At 38.8% G+C, this 22,597-nt stretch overlaps 1 protein-coding gene across 2 annotated transcripts in view; it reads right to left on the bottom strand.

Annotated features, from left to right (window-relative positions):
• The window catches only part of EXOC4 (exocyst complex component 4), an 827,540-nt gene that overhangs the window by 154,619 nt on the left and 650,324 nt on the right, over positions 1-22,597 (bottom strand). For both annotated transcript variants that reach the window (XM_029234271.1, XM_029234272.1), the window contains exon 12: positions 16,601-16,737. In XM_029234271.1, coding sequence (XP_029090104.1) covers positions 16,601-16,737 — 137 coding nt within the window. The remainder of the gene's footprint in view (positions 1-16,600; positions 16,738-22,597) is intronic.

Below are 22,597 nucleotides of genomic sequence, written 5' to 3'. Positions count from 1 at the left end.
TAATTGCATTTATTAGTTTATAATTTTGAGATAAGTGGGATTATGTGGGTTACAAAATTCCAGGATATATCTAAATAGCCTCAAAAAAGGAGAACTAAATCTACAATAATTATTCCACAAGAGGAGTAGGGTCAATCATCACTACCAGGACCATAATCTACTAATTAATTCACAGCTCAACGGGCCACAGACAGAGCCATCTGTGAAACTATTTGTACCTGTTCCCAGGAGGAAGAGGAAAATAGGTATACCTCTTGGAACAGGTGATAAGGCTGCTATGGGAAGAGTCCATCCTCTAGACACAGCTGAGTGAATTTCATTCAGAAAACATCTGCTGGTGTCTACTGGCTCTGATGTGCACTGCTTCCTCTCTGGAACAGTTGGGAAATCCAAGTGTGCCTGGTCCCTGGATACAGCTGGGGTGCTGAGTCTTTCATTAGGTAAACAACCGGGGGCAGGTGGGGCTAATTGGATTCAACTGTTTGGTGGCAGCCTGGGCATGATGTTTACTTTCCCAGACTGAATCTTTCAGACACTTCAAAAACTAGGAGCCAAGCTAGATAAATAAACCCCGGACAAGGCTGGTCCAAATTAAGCTACTGTAGTCAATTTTCAACTGTGAACGACTGGACCTGTAGCTGGCCAAACCGCAGTGCACCGTCTAGCAACACCGTGATCATGACAATGACGGATGCAGAAATCAAAGCTGGTACTATGCTGCTGATTAAAACAAAACAAACACAAACACAAAAACAAAACTAAAAAATCTCTTAAGATAAGATGGAGCAGAATAAATAGGAAGAGCGAAGAAACATCAGGTTGTCTTTCACATCACACTCATCATAAAGAGAGCTTTATGCTATGTATTTCTACCTTGGAATCACAACTTAAGAAACATCTGATAACTCTGGACACGGTTGATGGGAAACAGAAACAATTCAAGAGGACCCAGGGAAGAGGACTTGGAATTTCAGAGCTTACAGCAGGTAACCTTTGGGGATAATTTAATACAACCTTTAAATAGAGAAGCTCTCATATGAAGGGTCATAATTGTTTGATATTTAAAAAACCAAGAAGAAAATAATCATAGAGTGGACCAAGAATGTAAAATTTCTGAGAAATTTATTTTGTTTGATACTTGATTATTTTCTATTAATGAGTGTAAAAATCCAATCAGGCAGGACGTTGCTTAGTTTATTCACTTCTAGACTCTTAGCTCTAGAGTAACGATGGACTCCGGAAATGCCTAATAAATAATTACTGAATAAAGTAACAGACTGAATGAATGAATGACTGATATTACTGAAGCACAAAACATCAGGGATGTAACAGATGGCATAAAAATACTTTTTTGCCATCTTCTTAGGAAATATCAACAATATTATCAATGAATTAATTTAAAAGTAAATAATAACAAGAACACCACTTACAGCAACAATAAATAACATTGGCTGAGACTTATTTAGTATTTACCACGAACTAGGCATTCTTCTAAGCACTTTACATATACTAACTCTTTCAACCCTGATAACAACCCTGTGTGGTAGGCACTGTTATTATTCCCATTTGACAGATGATATACCAAGTTACAGAGATTAAGTAACTTTAGTGGCTGATGAGGGTACAGCCTGAACTGAGCCTGCAGTGACTGTTCTGGAGTCTGTGCTCCAATTATAATGTCTCTCTGAACTATTTGAAACTTTGCTTGAGTTTCCCATTTCCTCTTTAATTCCACTGCCTCTTCTTTGGGCTTCAGAGCCAGACTTAGCTCCTCACGCACGTACAGCCATCTGCATACGCTGTGACCTGCATACTCTGTGTTCACACATAAATGGTATGAACCTTTCTGAACCTCTGTTTTCTCATTTGTAAGGTTGGGAGAATCTAACCTTCAGAAGTGTTGTGACTGACGAGATGAATTGATGACTATAAAGTCCCCTGAGCAGTGACCATGTACTTTCCAGAGTGTGTATTTCCATTCTAGTCCAGTTTGCTTTGCTTCAAACTGACTGCAACTGGCTCCTCGCTGATCATGGTAGACTGAGTTAGGTGTGGGGAAATTAAGACTGGCTGTTGCTAGGGAATTCGTGGGATGCCTGGTTGGGTGGGTAGCATCTGTATTTGGCAGGAAGGCAATTGACGGGCACTACAAAAGTAAAGCTATTCACTTGATCAATAAACATGAGGGAAAGGCCTGAATGCAGATATCATGCTAAATGTTGGGACAATTATGTGGAAAAAGACATAGTAACTTCCTTCTAGAGCCCCAGAGTTGAGATCAGTAACACATACGTGAATCACTTTGGGGACATTTTTGCACTACTCTTGCCCAGGCCCAGGGCCCTGTGGGCCTAGTGTGGGAAATCCAGGTTGTGTGTTTTAAGATCTCCCCAAATAACTCTGATGCGAGTCCACAGTTGAAAAACGGTATTTGAGAAAGACATGTCAACCAACAACTGATCAAATAACACATAATAAAGAAATTTTAAATTGCAATACACTGGGATAAATATCAAAATAGTTACGGGTAATAAGTTACAGGAGCACATAATAAAAGCTCTCATTTGCTATGAACCAGATACTGTACATATTTTATAAATGTTCTTTTGTATCTCTTCACTATTTAATAAAAATGAATGTATCAGTGGTAGGTGAACCAAGAGAGTGGGTTGGTTCGGTTTGGTTCATATAGCACAGTTGGTTCATATAGCACAGTTTCAAGAGGCAAACCAGAAGACAGGCTGGCATGGAGCTTGCAGAGGGTTTCTCTGGCATACGCCCTTGGCTCTTCTGAGGTTCAAAGTTATTTAGTTGGCAAAGACAGCAAGGCCAGCTCAACTAGACTCTCATTCATTCAGGATCCTGGTCTCTGTCTACACAGGAAACCCAAAGGGCTTCACGAGCCGTCACAGCCTACAGTGTCTAGTCTCTGCTCTTTGGCACAAGGGGGCCACTGAGACCTTTTAAAGATACCACTCTGATGACAGACGAAGTAGGTCACCTTCCTTCCCAAGACCTATGATGGTGCTCCTGTACTTAATATGGGAAGTTTAAAAAAAAACAAAACAAAACTCTTTTCTGCTCATTCTTACCCAACTACGTTGTCCACCCCAGTCATTTTCATTTCTCAACCTCTCCTCCACGCATCATGTTCCTACTGCTTGCTCATCCTCTTTGGTCTGTCAAGAATCTCCTCCTTCACTCAATAAACGTATTGAGGGCCAACAAGGTGTCCAGCCCTGTGCCAGATCTGGTTTCTGCCATGGCTGATCACAAGTTTATCTCCACGTCGCTCTTCCTTCATGCCCTGGCATGAGTTCTCAGGCCTCTTTGGAGAAGTAGTAAAACGTGGACCCTGGGGATGGTTACACCTTCCCCTAATAAAAACATGTTTGTGTCTTATATCAACTGAGCCTCTAAGATTAGAAGATGTTTTATTTGTATCTTCTACCAGGCCCAACACAATGCAGGAAGGCAAAAAAAAAAAAAAAAAAAAAATTGATTGATGAACTGATGCTAAATTGGAACAGACAGAAACTTTAAAAAACTGTGATTTTCCCTTGTCAAATGACTATTCTGGGACACATAAGCTGCTGCTCGTACCTGAGGACAAAGAGGACGACAAAGGGAGAGAAGCACTCAGCTTGGAAGTAGCAGACCAACAGACCAACTGCCTGATCACTAATGCAGAGCTCCAGAGAATTCACAGCTGAGTTCTCCTTTAAGCCCCAAGGGGTGTGACTAATTAAGAAAAAGACTTCTAGTCCTCACCTCACTTTTAGGAAGCCTCTCTTTATCCAAAGCACGTAACATGACATCATTATATAAAACAGGCTTTCTCTCCAGAGTGAGGGGCTCAGAGAAAGGTGAGATGTTTTTGACCTTTCCTCAGATCTTCAAACTCCCAGTGGACACTCAGGTTCTCATGGTAAACTTGGAAAACATGCCAGCTCTCAGCAGAGGGCATTGTGAGCTTATGGACTGGATCCTTTCAGTAAAAGATATCTGCTGAGAAAGAATCGGATGGAAATGTTTCCCTGCAGCCTTCCTCCTTCCCCAGTGTTACAGCATTTTGGATCATTTGAATTGTATATGGATTTCTATTTAAGTCAGTCATTTGCTGGCAGCAAAACTAGAACATTTCCTGTTTTTCCTGTCACTGTAATCAGGATTTGGCTGTCCAAATTAGGACTGCCCTAATTACTCCTCAGCAGGTGCCAATCTGGGGGAGGGCAACAAATGGGAAGAGAGGAAGTAAGGACACTTTGCATCTTCAGACTCATACAATGAGGAAACACTTTCTTCCGAGCCTGGAAAACCTGATTAAGTAACAGGTAAAAGGCACCATGGGGTTATATGTTGTGTGCGTGCGCACGCTGTTGTGTAACAACTACGTAAATGATTTTCTATTTAATTTCCTTCAAAGCTTCACAGAATTACTTTTCCCAACCCTGAGATAAATTCATCCAGGGCCTGTAATTCAGCAACTGTAGGAGACTACTACAGATAATACCCTGTATAAGGAATGATGTGATAGTGGGCACCAATAAGTGGACATCATTCCAGAGAATTTGGCCATGAGGGACACCAAAGCAGTATAGTCTCTTCGGGGAAGGATCATGATGCTTGATGACCACAATATACCAAGAACCAAAAGCAATGGGTATTTTCCAAGAACTGGGAGAACACCAGTAAGAAATTTAAGTCTCTTATAGAGTGGATGATGCAATACAGGGTGTGGTCATAGATGGTAGTAAAGGTAATCTCTGTCATCATTGTCACTGTCATTATCAAAATAGCAGCTAATCATTTGGGAGGTGGGGCTTAATATTTTGTTAAAACAGTTCTAAAAGGTTAACATTTTCAAAACAATCCTATGAGGGAAAAACTACTATTATCTTTTTTCACAGATGGGAAAACTAAGGCACAGAGAGGCTGAGTGACTGTTCAAGGTCATATAGCTAATAGGTGAAAAAGCAGGTATTCAAATTTAGGCCCCAGAGGCTTCTCTCGAACTAGAGTCTGGATTTATTGTTAGAAAAACACATGAGATCTTGAGTTGAGCGTCCTGTGAGGAGCAGCTTCAGTGCACGTCCGAAGCTGAGCCATTTCACGAGGAACTCTGGTCTGAAGGGCTGGGGCAAGGCCTCTGCACGGGGCCTGCTATGAGCAAGTGAAACAGACTAAGCACAAAGAGAAAAAAGGTGGATGGGCTAGGTCAGAAGTGAGATTGCCAGATTTATGTCCTTTCCAGACGAAATGTGGATCCTCTAGCAACAGGAGTAATGGAAGATTTCCCTAAATCTGCCTTCAAGCTTTTCCTTGATTGATCTGTGTGATGAGAGAGGACCTTCAAGATGGCAGAGGAGTAAGACGTGGAGATCACCTTCTTCCCCACAAATACATCAAAAATACAGCTACATGTGGAACAAGTCCTACAGAGCAACTACTGAATGCTGACAGAAGACCTCAGACTTCCCAGAAGCTGTGTGGCTGACAGAGTCTTGGTGCTCTGGCTGGCTGTCAGGCCTGAGCCTCTGAGGTGGGAGAGCTGAGTTCAGGACACTGGACCACCAGAGACTTCCCAGGGCCATGTAATATCAATCGGCGAGAGCTCTCCCAGAGAACTCCGCCTGAACGCTAAGACCCAGCTCCACTCAATGACCGGCCAGCTCCGGTGCTAGACACCCCAGGCCAAACAACTAGCAAGACAGGAACACAACCCAACACATTAGCAGAGAGGCTACCTAAAATCATAATAAGTTCACAGACAACCCAAAACACACCACCGGACGTGGTCCTGCCCACCAGAAAGACAAGATCCAGCCTCATCTATCAGAAAACAGGCACCAGTCCCTTCCACCAGGAAGCCTACATAACCCACTGAACGAACCTTAGCCACTGGGGGCAGACACCAAAAACAACGGGAACTATGAACCTGCAGCCTGCGAAAAGGAGACCCTAAACACAGTAAGTTAAGCAGAATGAGAAGACAGAGAAATACGCAGCAGATCAAGGAACAAGGTAAAAACCCACCAGACCAAAAAATGAAGAGGAAATAGGCAGTCTACCTGAAAAAGAATTCAGAGAAATGACAGTAAAGATGATCCAAAATCTTGGAAATAGAATGGAGAAAATACAAGCAACGTTTCATAAGGACATAGAAGAACTAAAGAGCGAACAATGATGAACAACACAATAAATGAAATGAAAAATTCTCTAGAAGGAATCAATAGCAGAATAACTGAGGCAGAAGAATGGATAAGTGACCTGGAAGATAAAACAGTGGAAATAACTACCACAAAGCAGAATAAAGAAAAAAGAATGAAAAGAATTGAGGACAGTCTCAGAGACCTCTGGGACAACATTAATGCACCAACATTTGAATTATGGGATCCCAGAAGAAGAAGAGAAAAAGAAAGAGACTGAGAAAATATTTGAAGAGATTATAGTTGAAAACTTCCCTAATACGGGAAAGGAAATAAGCAATCAAGTCCAGGAAGCGCAGAGAGTCCCACACAGGATAAATCCAAAGAGTAAACACCAAGACACATATTAATCAAACAATCAAAAATTAAGTACAAAGAAAAAATATTAAAAGCAGCAAGGGAAAAGCAACAAACAACATAAAAGGGAATCCCCATAAGGGTAACAGCTGATCTTTCAGCAGAAACCCTGCAAGCCAGAAGGGTGTGGTAGGACATACTTAAAGTGATGAAAGGGAAAAACCTACAACCAAGATCTCTACCCAGCAAGGATCTCATTCAGATTCGACAGAGAAATTAAAACCTTTACAAACAAGCAAAAGCTAAGAGAATTCAGCTCCACCAAACTTCTCCAGGCAGGAAGCACAAGAGAAGGAGAAGACCTACAATAACAAACCTAAAATGATTCAGAAAGCGGTAATAGAAACATAGATATCGATAATTACCTTAAATGTAAATGGATTAAATGCTCCAACCAAAAGACATAGACTGGCTGAATGGATACAAAAATAAGACCCGTATATATGTGGTCTACAAGATACCCACTTCAGACCTAGGGACACATACAGACTGAAAGTGAGGGGATGGAAAAAGATATTCCATGCAAATGGAAATCAAAAGAAACCTGGAGGGCTTCCCTGGTGGCGCAGTGGTTGAGACTCCGCCTGCCGATGCAGGGGACACAGGTTCATGCCCCGGTCCGGGAAGATCCCACATGCCGCGGAGCAGCTGGGCCTGTGAGCCATGGCCGCTGAGCCTGCGCGTCTGTAGCCTGTGCTCCGCAACGGGAGAGGCCACAACAGTGAGAGGCCCGTGTACCGAAAAAAAAAAAGAAACCTGGAGTAGCAATTCTCATATATGACAAAATAGACTTTAAAATAAAGACTATTACAAGAGACCAAGAAGGACACTACATAATGATCAAGGGATCAATCCAAGAAGATATAACGATTGTAAATATTTATGCACCCAACATAGGAGCACCTCAATACATAAGGCAAGTACTAACAGCCATAAAGGAGGAAATCAATAGTAAGACAATCATAGTAGGGGACTTTAACACCCCACTTTTACCAATGCATCCAAAATGAAAATAAATAAGCAAACACAAGCTTTAAATGACACAGTAAACAAGGTGGATTTAATTGATATTTATAGGACATTCCATCTAAAAACAACAGAATAACTTTCTTCTCAGGTGCTCATGGAACATTTTCCAGGATAGATCTTATCTTGGGTCACAAATCAAGCCGTGATAAATTTAAGAAAATTGATATCATATCAAGTATCTTTTCCAACCACAATGCTATGAGACTAGATATCAATTACAGGAAAAAACTGTAAAAAATACAAACACATGGAAGCTAAACAATACACTACTAAATAACCAAGTTACCACTGAAGAAATCAAAGTGGAAATCAAAAAATTGCCTAGAAACAAATGACAGTGACAACACAACAACCCAAAAACTATGGGATGCAGCAAAAGCAGGTCTAAGAGGGAAGTTTATAGCAATACAATCCTACCTCAAGAAACAAGTAAAATCTAAAATAAACAACCTAACCTTACATCTAAAGCAATTAGATAAAGAAGAACAAAAAACCCCCAAAGTTAGCAGAAGGAAAGAAATCATAAAGATTAGATCAGAAATAAATGAAAAACAAATGAAGGAAACAATAGCAAAGATCAATAAAACTAAAACCTGGTTCTTTGAGAAGATAAACAAAATTGGTAAACCATTAGCCAGACTCATCAAGAAAAAAGGGAGAAGACTCAAATCAACAGAATTAGAAATGAAAAAGGAGAAGTAACAATTGACACTGCAGAAATACAAAGGATCATGAGAGATTACTACAAGCAAATCTATGCCAATAAAATGGACAACCTGGAAGAAATGAACAAATTCTTAGAAAAGCACAAACTTCTGAGACTGAACCAGGAAGAAATAGAAAATATAAACAGACCAATCACAAGCACTGAAATTGAGACTGTGATTAAAAATCTTCCAACAAACAAAAGCCAAGGACCAGATGGCTTCATAGGAGAATTCTATCAAACATTTAGAGAAGAGCTAACACCTATCCTTCTCAAACTCTTCCAAAATATAGCAGAGGGAGGAACACTCCCAAACTCATTCTACGAGGCCACCATCACCCTGATACGAAAACCAGACAAAGATGTCACAAAGAAAGAAAACTACAGGCCAACATCACTGATGAACACAGGTGCGAACATACTCAACAAAATACTAGCAAACAGAATCCAACAGCACATTAAAAGCATCATACACCATGATTATGTGGGGTTTATCCAAGGAATGCAAGGATTCTTCAGTATACGCAAATACATCAATGTGATACACCGTATTAACAAACTGAAGGAGAGAAACCATATGATCATCTCAATAGATGCAGAAAAAGATTTGACAAAATTCAACACCCATTTATGATAAAAACTCTCCAGAAGCAGGCATAGAGGGAACTTACCTCAACATAATAAAGGCCATATATTACAAACCCACAGCCAACATAATTCTCAATGGTGAAAAACTGAAACCATTTCCACTACGATCAAGAACAAGACAAGGTTGCCCACTCTCACCACATATTATTCAACATAATTTTGGAAGTTTTAGCCACAGCAATCAGAGAAGAAAAAGAAATAAAAGGAATCCAAATCAGAAAAGAAGAAATAAAACTGTCACTGTTTGCAGATGACATGACACTATACATAGAGAATCCTAAGATGCTACCAGAAAACTACTAGAGCTAATCAATGAATTTGGTAAAGTAGCAGGACACAAAATTAATGCACAGAAATCTCTGGCATTCCTATACACTAATGATGAAAAATCTGAAAGAGAAATTAAGGAAACACTCCCACTTACCACTGCAACAAAAAGAATAAAATACCTAGGAATAAACCTACCTAAGGAGACAAAAGACCTGTATGCAGAAAACTATAAGACACTGATGAGAGAAATTAAAGATGATACAAACAGATGGAGAGATATACCATGTTCTTGGATTGGAAGAATCAACATTGTGAAAATGACTATAATACCCAAAGCAATCTACACATTCAGTGCAATCCCTATCAAACTACCAATGGCATTTTTCACAGAACTAGAACAAAAAATTTCACAATTTGTATGGAAACACAAAAGATCCCGGATAGCTAAAGCAATCTGGAGAAAGAAAAACGGAGCTGGAGGAATCAGGCTCCTGGACTTCAGACTATAGTACAAAGCTACTGTAATCAAGACAGTATGGTACTGGCACAAAAACAGAAATATAGATCAATGGAACAGGAGAGAAAGCCCAGAGATAAACCCATACACGTATGGTAACCTCATCTTTGATAAAGCTGGCAAGAATATACAATGGAGAAAAGACAGCCTCTTCAATAAGTGGTGCTGGGAAAACTGGACATCTACATGTAAGAGAATGAAATTAGAACACTCCCTAACAGCTTACACAAAAATAAACTCAAAATGGATTAAAGACCTAAGTGTAAGGCCAGACCCTATAAAACTCTTAGAGGAAAACATAGGCAGAACACTCTATGACATAAATCACAGCAAGATCCTTTTTGACCCACCTCCTAGAGAAACGGAAATAAAAACATAAATAAACAAATGAGACCTAATGAAACTTAAAAGCTTTTGCACAGCAAAGGAAACCATAAACAAGATGAAAAGACAACCCTCAGAATGGGAGAAAATATTTGCAAACGAAGCAACTGACAAAGCATTAATCTCCAAAATATACAAGCAGCTCATGCAGCTCAATATCAAAAAAACAAACAACCCAATTCAAAAATGGGCAGAAGACCTAAGTAGACATTTCTCCAAAGAAGATATACAGATTGCCAACAAACACATGAAAGAATGCTCAACATCACTAATCATTAGAGAAATGCAAATCAAAACCACAATGAGGTATCACCTCACACCAGTCAGAATGGCCATCATCAAAAAATCTACAAACAATAAATGCTGGAGAGGGTGTGGAGAAAAGGAACTCTCCTACACTGTTGGTGGGAATGTAAATCGACACGGCCACTATGGAGAACAGTATGGAGGTTCCTTAAAAAACGAAAAATAGAACTACCATATGACCCACCAATCCCACTACTGGGCATATACCCTGAGAACACCATAACTCAAAAAGAGACATGTATCACAATGTTCAGTGCAGTACTATTTACAATAGCCAGGACATGGAAGCAACCTAAGTGTCCATAGATAGATGAATGGATAAAGAAAATGTGACACATATATACAATGGAATATTACTCAGCCATAAAAAGGAATGAAATTGAGTCATTTGTTGAGATGTGGATGGACCTAGAGACTGTCATACAGAGTGAAGTAAGTCAGAAAGAGAAAAACAAATATCGTATATTAACGCATGTATGTGGAACCTAGAACAATGGTACAGATGAACCGGTTTGCAGGGCAGAAGTTGAGACACAGATGTAGAACAAACGTATGGACATCAAGGGAGGAAAACCGCGGTGGGGTGGGGATGTTGGTGTGCTTAATTGGGTGATTGGGATTGACATGTATACAGTGATGTGTATAAAATTGATGACTAATAAGAACCTGCAGTATAAAAAAACAAACAAAAAACTAATACTAAACTTTCTTTGGGTTATTTGTATGTAAATATGTTAATATAAATGTTTCAGACATTATGTGAAATTTCTAAAAGTCTTATATGTTCTGGTATAATGTTATAAGTCATAATTCTAGTTATTACTTTAAAATGTATATCTCAGAAATAACTAAATTTCCTTGTCTATTGCATTACTATGAGCTTTCATCAAATCTTTAACTGTGGTCACTTTCAAGTCTTTTTGTCATTTACAGACAGTTCTGGGTGTACTCTGATGGTTTTGCAAAAATGTTCCTATAAAAGGGTTTCATCTTCAAGGAATTCATGGAAAAGACTCTGACAAGTACAGGTTTCTGGTAACTGACTATACTGCTGAACTGAATGAATAAGCATTTTCAGAGCTCTAATGGAAAACTGATGAACTCATAAAAGTGCTAACAAAAGATCAAGATGAAAAAAATTAATTACATGGGGCTGAGTGAACTGATGAGGATGATTATAATTTTTGTGACTTTCTGTTTGAATCAAAAAAAAAAATCCCACAAGGACTCAGAGGCAAAAAATATACAAATCAATTTTCACTGCAAAGTAAAGGAGCTGTTACAGTGGAGGATTCCTGGACTGAATGTCAATATTATGACACAGTATGAGTGTGTTTCGTGTTTGGTAATTGCAATCAGTGTTGCTTTTGTTGTGGTCATCCATTTACAATGCTTGGTGTCAGTTTATCTCTTATAAAAATAAAATACAGTGTGTGTGTGTGTGTGTGTGTGTGTGTGTGTGTGTGTGTAAAAAAAAAAGAGACATGTATCACAATGTTCATTGCAGTACTATTTACAATAGCCAGGACATGGAAGCAACCTAAGTGTCCACAGACAGATGAACGGATGAAGAAGATAAAGAAGATGATAAAGTAGATGTATATTCCAATATACAATGGAATATTACTCAGCCATAGAAAGAAACGAAATTGAGTTATTTGTAGTGAGGTGGATGGACCTAGAGTCTGTCATACAGAATGAAGTCAGAAAGAGAAAAACAAATACTGTATGGTAACATATATATATGGAATCTAAAAATAAAAATGGTTCTGAAGAACCTAGGGACAAGACAGGAATAAAGATGCAGATGTAGAGTGGACTTGAGGACACGGGGAGGGGGAAGGGTAAGCTGGGATGAAGTGAGAGAGTGGCATTGATATATATACACTACCAAATGTAAAATAGATAGCTAGTGGGAAGCAGTTGCATAGCACAGGGAGATCAGCTCGGTCATTTGTGACCACCTAGAGGGGTGGGATAGGGAGGGTGGTAGGGAGATGCAAGAGGGAGGAGATATGGTAATATATGTATACGTATAGCTGATTCACTTTGCTATAAGGCAGCAACTAACACAACAATGTAAAGTGATTATACTCCAGTAAAGATGTTAAAAAATATACTAAAAGTTATGGAGTGGAAAAAAAAAAAAAAAGAAAACATATGAACCCCTGAAGTACTGAGTAATATATGGTCATCAATCTCAAAGGAAGTTTCAAGACATATGCCCCCCAAAACTCTCAACTTAGCCCTGTCCTGTTGAACATTTTAAAAAATGACACACACAAAGAAACTAAAAGATTGCTAATAAAATGAAGAATGACATGGAATTTGGAGGAATAGCTATGATTTTTTGATGACAGAATGAGGATTCAAAAATATCTCAATTGACTGAAATGATGAGCTAAAAATAACATTAAATTTAATGGCTACATGCGAGATCTTGAATTTAAGTTAAAAAAAAATCCCTGCAAATATAGCTTAGAAAAGATAAGGTTAATTTCAGCTACTATTTCTTCTTATATTTCCTTATTCCCTACAGCCAACCAGTGGCCATGCCCTACAAATTTACCCCCTTAATTTACGTTTCTTGGTCTGCCCCTTCCCCTCCGCTTCCCCCGCCTCTCCTCTAATTCAGGCACTCTCTGCCTCTCTCCCCTCCACCTCCGCACTCTTGCCTTTCCAATCCATTTTACACAAAGCTCAGAAAAATCTCCCTAAAGCACAGGTCTTCCCTGGAATTCCCTGTTTACTGACCTTCAGTGGTTCCCACTACCGAACTTTGAAAGGTCACGTTCCTTAAGCCTGGCATTCAAAAGCCTCCATTTTGGCTTAGCCATCTTTTCCAAAACCCAAACATTCATCACTTGCTCATCCTTTTCCTGCTCTTCCCCACCACCTTGACATTGTTCGGGTTCCTTCACTCCTTTAGCTCCTTCAGTTTTAATCCTGTCTAAATCCTCCTCATTCTTCACAAACTCTAGGTTTGTAACCTTCACCAAACCTCTCTTGTCCTCTTTAAGTAATTTCTTCCTCCTAGAGCACGTCATCATTACCTATCTTACCATATTTTCTGTCATAAATTGATGCTGTGGATACATGTCTGATTTCTTTGTCCCCTATTTTCCTTTCTATCCTCAACCAAGGACGTAAGCTCATTAAAGGTATAATCTGTAACTGATGGACTTCTTTATTCCTACACACTCATACGCAATGATGTGTGTCTGGCAGTGGGTCCTGCACAAAGAAGGCAGTGGTTTTGCTGAAGAACAAGAGCACACTTGGAACATTGGGCTCAGAGTGGAGTACTCCTTTTTTAAGATAGATACTACCAGACTAATGGCAACAGAGAAGGAAGAGTGGGATGGTTTGCAGACCCAGGACGTATCAGAAACCAAGGATGTTCTGTCTAGGGGAAAAGAAAAACAAAACAAAACTACTAAATGGACCATGATAGCCATCTTCACATATTTGAAGGGTTTTCATGTGTAAGGATGAAACTGATTTGGAATCACTACAGAAATAAGAACTATGTCCAATCTGAATATTGTTTCAAAACAAGAAACTTCAACGGTGACCACTCCGCTTTGTGGATTTAGTAAGCTTCCTATCACTTGACTTGTTGTGAGGCAGGGTCATAAATGAGGAAAAGGTCACCTACAATCAATAAGGTGCCAAGCTATACAAACTTTTAAAAAGATTTCTTTCAAAATAACAAGAACAACAATAATATATAAATGACCATCAGTGGGACTTAGAGTCTATTGTCAATTTTGCTATATCTTGGGCAGGTTAGGTAACATCTCCATTATAATTAATACTCACTGGCATTATTATTTGTTAGAAATTATGGGTTGCCCTTAATGAAATATAAGAAAAAGAAGACATGCCTTGCTTTAAAAAAAAAAAGCTTAAAATTCAATGCAGGTTAAAGTAAAAGTAAATTTTTAAAGTATGTTATTTGACTGTCATTTGGTAGATGTGACATTCGTACAACCATTTTGGAGTTAACTCTGTGGCCCAGAAATTCCACTCTTAGGCAACTAACACAAGGGCAGTGGCTTTTAAAATTTTCGTTTGGGTATCTCTTAAAGGAATTTTGAAAAACTATATTCTCTTTCCCACATTTTAAAATTGAAATTTAGTTGTTTTTTTTTTTTTTAGCATGAGTTTAATGGTTACAAAATATTAAATTTTGGCACATTATAAATATTGACTCTTTAAATCACTATTTTAAGCATAACCAATAGAATCTCAATACCATAGGGATTTGAAATCTACCATAATACATTTAAAATACACAAAAATAAGCTCCTTTTTAATGGTTAGGTATTTTTCATTTTTCTCTTTCAGTTATTATTTCTATTTCATTTCCTCACCAAGTTTTATCCTATTGGAATATATCTTTATGCTTTAAAGTACTTTACCATTACTCTATTTGTAGTTTTCTGCAAAAAATAAATTATTTGTACAAATTAAAATCTAAAAAATTTAAATTAAAATTTTCTTTACCAAAAGACTAAATGTTAACATATCTTTTGTTTGAAGTGCCATTAGAATTATCATTTGGTACACAACTGCGTATAGCACACTTGTTGATTATGTGTATGATTTTAACCTAAAAGTATTATCATTCCTGATGAATAATTATTGAACAAAAAAAGTAAAATATTATTGGGAATGCATCTCTCTGAGTTTCTTTTCTTTATTTGGTTCTTGTAACTGTGGATAAATATTACTTATTGCAGGAGTGAAGGAGGTTAAGCATTAATCTATGTTATATTCCTTGGCCAGATTAATCTTCCCTGAACACTGCTCCCTGGTTTACTTATAATGGCTCCTTATCATCTGCTAGTCAACATCTAAATTTCCAAGTCTTATTATTTTTTTTTTTTTTGGCGGTACGTGGGCTTCTCACTGTTGTGGCCTCTCCAGTTGCGGAGCACAGGCTTTCGGACGTGCAGGCTCAGTGGCCATGGCTCACGGGCCCAGCCGCTCCGCAGCATATGGGATCTTCCCAGACTGGGGCACGAACCCGTGTCCCCTGCATCGGCAGGCGGACTCTCAACCACTGCGCCACCAGGGAAGCCCCCCAAGTCTTATTTTTTAAGATCCTTTGTTATATGGTCTTAGTTTTCCTATTCAACATTACTTCCTACTACCTTCTCCTAGGAACTCTGTTCCATTCAAACCTCCTCCTCCTTTAATCTCCCTCTGAATACCAGGCAACTATGTTTGTGCTTCCTCTTCAACCCTGCAATGCCCCTGTTTATTCTTTCCACCTCCCTAAATCTCACCCATCTTTCTAAGGTCCAGAACCTAACTCACATTCTGTGAGATCTTTCCTGACTCCAATCAGCCTGTCACTCTTTTTTGTGTTTTATTCCTTCTGCTCTTATAGTCTGTATTGTACAAGTAGTACCTGATGATATACTATACTGTACCCATCTATCCTTAATTATACATCACATAAAATTTAGTATTTTATTATACATTCTTTTCTTCTCTAATTGTTTCATGTCTTGTCAACCAGACCATAATTTGTTCCTATTATTACCTTTTTACAAGAGGTGCTATGATCTTTTCCACAAGCTCAAAGAGATTTGTGAACTCAGAGAAAAGAAATCAGAGGGAAAACTAAAGGTTTTCAAGTTCCTAACAATGATTTTTCATTTCCATTGATGCTAAACAGGGTAACCATCCTTTCATGACAGTAGGAAGGCTATAGGTCAAACATCAGGAGGAATACGTTTGGACAGACTAAAAAGAAATCATATTATAGATTATTAAGGGTTACTAAGAGTTCAAAATTGCTTTACTTTAAAGATCTTTTAGAATCACAAGAGGGGCTAATCAAGATCCAGAATTTCCTTGAGGAAGACACATCTTATGATTCTAGACTTTCATAAAAATCAAGGCTGACACTTCATCTAAGCCACCCAAAGGCAGCCCTAAGTGGCTCTGTCCCTTTGTACCTTCCATTCCCTCTGCTGGTATGACTATACGTGTGTCTAGGAGACTATTTCTTTGGCACATGTTCTCATCAGGCCTCTTGACAAACTCAAGGATGGTCCTTTTCTAAAATGACGGAAGGTTAGGCTATAAAGGCAGTATCAGCCACCACCCCAAAGGTCAAGTTCTAAATTGATGTTGCTTAGCTTCCAACAGAAGCTCTACCTGTAGGCTGCAGTGCAGGTGTCCTTGTACTCCTGTAGCTTCACGCACACCATGTTGAGGAACTGATCCGAATAGGCACTCAAGTCATGCATCAGGTTCATGAGGTCTTGCACTGTCTTCTCTACAATGATTGTGCTCTGGAAAAGAACACAGAGAGGACAAAGAAACTCATGAGTGTTTTGACTCGAGTAATGTTTACGACAAGGAAGGGCTACTGAAAGGATGTGATCACTTAAGACACTTGAGCTTTCCTAGAAGGATGTGACATTTAAAAATACTCCTGAAAAACAACAACAAAATAAGTATCTTACATAGTGCTAATCTTCCAAAGACCTGAGAAAGTGTTTTTTATGGAAGGACACAGGACAGGGAATTTCCTATTGATTTCATGGAATTCTTGGCATCTACAAGATATCTCTGCGGCTTTTAAGAAAGAAAATGCATATTCAGTTGGAGCCTGATTTATCACCCCCAGGGTTATACTTTGAGATTAGGGACTCATGACAGGCAGCATAAAGAAGAAGCCTTCTAGGATTTGTTTTTTAAAGTTTCAAAACCATCAGTCTATTAAGAATAACAACTAACATTTGTATTGTGCCTTACAGCTTCTAGAATGTTTTCACATATACAGCATATGTCACCTCACTTGAAACTCACAGAATAATCATGATAATCATGAACACTTATTAGATTCTTACAAGTGCGAAGCTGAGCTAGGCACTCTACATGCTTTATGTCATTTAATCCTCTCAACGCACCTACCTATGGGCCGAATCCTTTAATCATCCCCAGTGTAAAGAGGAGGAAACAGGCTTAGAAAAAGAAAGAAACAAAGGAAGGGCTCCAGACTTTGCTCTTTTAGCTATACCTTTCTGCCTCAAACTTTTTCTCATGAGATCATAGTATTTCCTGTTGTTTTTGTCACTGTAGAAGCAGTGTCCAAAGACACTCAGACATGTTTTTAAACTGAACTAAAGGAATATCCAAGGGAAAAAATAAGCCCATCTTAGACACTGATAGTACTGTGCAGTAAATTGGTGTTATATCTGAAAAGAGGCATATTCAATAAATTCTAAATCTTTGGTTAAGAAAAGACAGAGTTGTTTAAACCATTAGTTCATGCCTCTTTTGAAAGAAGCACAATTACACTGGAGTAAATATTAATCACAGGCTTAGAAGCTTGGAATCCTTTGGTCAATAACTGGTTTGATGAATATGTATTTATTTATATAGAATTCCATAAGCAATGTAGACTTAGCCATAAAAGTAAACATTAAAAATATTTTTTCCAGCCTGACACTAACCTTTGAAATAATCAAAGGCATTTTATTATGCTTAAATACAGACTACGGGGTACGGCGTTTGGGTTAGCTTTTTTTTTTCTTCTAAACATAAAAAGAATGGATAAACATGTACAGCTTTTCTCAACACAACGGATGATCAGTTTGAGTTACGAGCTTACATATGCATGCTTATTCAGGACTATTGGGTTCTAGAGGTTTCTTCTTTTCTTCTCCTCTCCCCACACTCCAAGTAAAATAATCAGAAGGTGAAAAGGAAGGAGCAGTTATACCGTGTAAGGCAACTGCACAGGAGACCAAATTACAGTCTCTATAGAATCCCCACAAGTTCAACTTCCTTTTCTGTATTGATTTTAAGATTAAAGCACTGCAGCTTCACCCTGATCCATAATCCTGTTTCTCTGTGTTTGTGTGTGAGTGACAGGAATTGATTCTGCTTAGCTACATGTCCCCATGCTGCTAAGAAGAATCAAAAATCCTCATCCTGATTAAGAGCACAGGATATCCTACAACACGTGGACAGCAATTAATAAAGGAGAGTAGAGTGCAGCCATCCTAACAAAAGCCGTTTGAAATCTGACAAACACTGCAGGGAAGATGAGCACAAAGAAATTGCTCAGATTATTGAGAGAAAGGGCCTGGTTCTATTCCCAATTACGCTACTGATAATCAACTCTGGGGCAGTTTTGGGTAGCCCCTTCCTTTCTGATGGCTCCATCTAGCCTTCTGGTAACCAAGGATAATTTGATGGCTCCTCTACTCTACTGGCCCTCATCACTCAATCGGTGTCTTGGTGCTTGCAGACTTGGGGAATACTGTGTAACTGTTCCAGGTCATCTTAGGTGTGTTTGTTCTTCCTGATTAGATTATCAACTTCTCAAAAGTGAGACAAGTGTTCTTATTTTCTAAAACCTTCCCATCCTTCCCTTCCTTTGCTTGTTTTATAATTTCTTAGGATCTTCAGGACAATACTACTAATCAAAGAAACAGGACTAGTAATGTCAACCCATATAAATAATGTGAGGGATGTCATATATGTGAGGGATACTAGATACAGGCATCTTTGCATTTGGAAGTCTCTTTGGGTGGTTCAGTTTGGTCTGTATTTATGCCCGTGTTTTTGGGTGATGAGAACTGTGCTGATGACGGTCGGAGAGGAAGGGGAGATTGTAGGCACAGAGGAATATCCCCTGGAGATAAACAGGAAGTACCTGCAGGGAATGATTAGCTTATGTGATGCTATATGATTATATACAATTTTCTAGCTATTTGGTTGGTTTACCTTGTCATGGTAGCACTCTGGATAATCAATCACTACATTCTCTTCAAGGGAAATGACACTGTAGTTTGCCAAATGATGCATATTTTTACAGGGTCAAAAAGATTCAATTTTCCAAGAACTTACAACAATTTCCAAATCAGTGGCTTTGACAGATAAATACTGAAAATACCAAATTTCTAACAAGGTCAATCCTGTTTTTATTTATTTGATCCCTTTGGTATCACAAATGATTTATTGTCTTATTATTAATTTGGGGAATTGCCAATGTTGACTATAATGACTTCATAATAAGTAAAACCCTGATTTTATTCATTATAATTTCCATTAAACATATCACAAATGATTGATATTTGTTTAAAAATAACTCAATTCTCATTTCTTGCAACCTATTACCAGGTAATAAGTCTGAGCATGACATGAAAAATGAGAAAAGGAAAAAAAAAATCCCAGGATAGCTGAGGCAGTAAAAAAAAACAACAACAACACTGCTATGAAAAATAAACAACTAAAGTTTCTTACAGGGATATATCAGCAATCTAAAATAAGAGGACAGTATATAAGGACCAGCTCTTTGGTTCTGAACTTAAAAATTTTAATGAATGAATGAATGAAGATGATTGGACACTGAAGACCTTGTCCATTTAGCCCAAGCCCTAATGGGGTATGGCAACCACTGGTTCACTTCTTTATTTACAGTCTCTTCTGTCACACTACAAAATCCTTTTGATCAGTGACTATACCTTCATATCTCTACTGCCTAGGAGCAAGGTATCTGGCACACTGAAGGTGCTCAAAAGACGTTTATTGGACGAATTAATGCACATTCAGAACAGAGTGAAAAGACAGATTTAGAGTATAATTTTAATGTAAAATAGTGGGTCAAAAGCCTGATTTGGTAAAGTGGAATCAGACCATGGCCTCTTTGTTACATTACTGTACCTTAATTACTGTACCTTAATTCCCATGGTTCTAAAGACTGAACATTTATTATGACTAAAAGTCTTAGACTTTGCTACCAAAACATTCCTAAATTCACTTGACTGTATTATTTTCTATAATGGAAATCCATAAATATATATACACACACAATTCAGGAAGTATAAACTCATAAAACTTTAGTTTGGAAAATGCAGTCTCTGTATGTGTGCTGTTTTAGCCCTTGAATCAGGGATGGTTCAGAGACGCTGCAGAGAACCTAGGGTCCTGGAAAACTACTTTAGGAAGAATTTGAAAGAAAACATAGAGTAAATCCATTCGTCACTTGAGACACACCCCACTACACCATACATATACACCAGCAACTGTGGAGGGAGAGGGCTTCATGAATGTCTGACGATGACAACAATGTTTCTGCTTATGGGGACACATCCAACTACAGGTCACCAAAACTTGTCATTCCATATTGTCCTTCCAATTACCATCAGCTCTAAGTTGTGGTTGGCCATAAACGATAACAACTACAACAATGACAGTAATGACAGAAATCAAAAGGAAATTTTGCTTTCTGTTTTTTAATCTATATTTTGATTTGCGTGATGTTTAAAATATTCTGAATGGGTTTGCTCCTTTAATAAGCTAACTGGTAAAAGACTACGCATCCAGGGAGTTGGTGACTGAGGAAACTGCCACTCTTCCTATGCTCTTCCTAATCATCCTCCACCTCAAAAGCTGAGTAATTTTTTAAAAAGTTATGTCTGGGCTTCCCTGGCGACCCAGTGGTTAAGAATTCGCCTGCCAATGCAGGGGACACAGGTTCGAGCCCTGGTCCAGGAAGATCCCACATGCCGCAGAGCAACTAAGCCCGTGCGCCACAACTACTGAGCCTGCGCTCTAGAGCCCACGAGCCACAACTACTGAAGCCCGCACGCCTAGAGCTCATGCTCTGCAACAAGAGAAGCCACCGCAATGAGAAGCCTGCACACCACAACAGAGTAGCCCCCGCTCAACGCAACTAGAGAAAGACCATGTGCGGCAATGAAGACCGAGTGCAGAAAAAAAAAAAAAAAAACAAAACTTATGAATCTTTAAAAAAAAAAAAGAGTTATGTCTCCCACAGAAATGAGTGCTTATGTCCATCAAAAGGACATGAACACAAGTCCTCGTAGCAGTTCTAATTATAATAGTTTAAAAAAGTGATAAAAGTAGTCCTTATGTCCATCAATAGTTTATGGGCAAATGAACTGTGGTATACTCATACAACGGAACACTGCAGAGCAAGGAAAAATGATGAACTATTACTACACGTGACATGGACGTGCATGCTGAGTGAAAGCATTCAGACACAAAGCAGCACAACTATGCTTTTGTCATTACTGTAGTTCAAAAACAGGCAAAAGTAATCTCTGGTGATAGGAGTCATAACAGTGGCCACCCTTGGAGGCGGTGGGTCCCGAATGGGAAGGAGAGAACCTTCCAGGTGCTGGAAATACCTTGAGTGGGTAGCTATTGCACGAGTAAAAACATGTGTACAAAATTTTTTGCACTTGAGATTGGTGCACTTCACAGTTTGTAAATTTAACATCAAAAGAAAAAATTTAAAGTTCTATCTGATTATGTCTCTACCAACTTAAAGCTCTTTAATGCACTAGGCCCCATATTCTTCATATAACCCATAGGGCCCTTCATGGCATGGCTTCTAGCTACCCCTCTAGCCTCACTATTTGCCATTTTCCTCTTGCTTGTCTAACATCTGGCTACGTGGTGTTGCCTCAGTTCTTCATTCTCAGGGCTTTGCGCTTGCCTGCAAAGTACTGTCCCTTGTCTTCCTTTCCTAGAGTACTTTTTCTTATCTTTCAGGTCTCAGCTAAAAACTCCTTTGTGTGGGAAGACTCTCCCTAACCTTCATTAGGTCCTCCTGTTAGAAACACCTAGAACATATCTATCTATCTAGCCATCTCCCCCAGAGATGGTTCTGTTTCACTTGAGAACCCAGATTAATACCCACTGCAAGGGAGGAGGGGGGACTGGGAGGGACATCTGGTCGGTGGTTACATGCACACATGTTAAATCTCAATTTTAAACAATTTATGTCCAACCATCACACAAATGAATAGGCACCCCTTCAAAAATTTGTCTGAGAATACCATCTGTGAGTGTGTAAGTCTTCTATTATAACGGTTTTCACTTAGGGTGTATTTTTAAAATGTGAAGATGTAGCAGTACTGTTGGCAATATTACCATAGACCACTGCTATAGATGAGAACTGTTGAGAAGGCTTAGACGTTTTGTGGGGAAAGAGCTGGGAATTTAACGAATTGATTAAATAGATACAGATTTATTAAGCAAATATTTCCTCTATGCCAAATACTAGGCTAACTTAGGAGATCAAAAGCCACATGAGACAAGTTTCCTGCCCTCCTGCCATCTTAGATATTAGTAGCAGAAGACACACAAGTTCACAAACAAGGACAATAA

This window comes from Monodon monoceros, unplaced genomic scaffold (assembly GCF_005190385.1).
Source record: "Monodon monoceros isolate NGI ecotype Baffin Bay Population unplaced genomic scaffold, NGI_Narwhal_1 Super_Scaffold_2, whole genome shotgun sequence".
NCBI classification, from domain to species: Eukaryota; Metazoa; Chordata; class Mammalia; order Artiodactyla; family Monodontidae; genus Monodon; species Monodon monoceros.
Note: the sequence above shows the minus strand (reverse complement) of the source record. Positions and strands in the feature narration are given on the sequence as shown.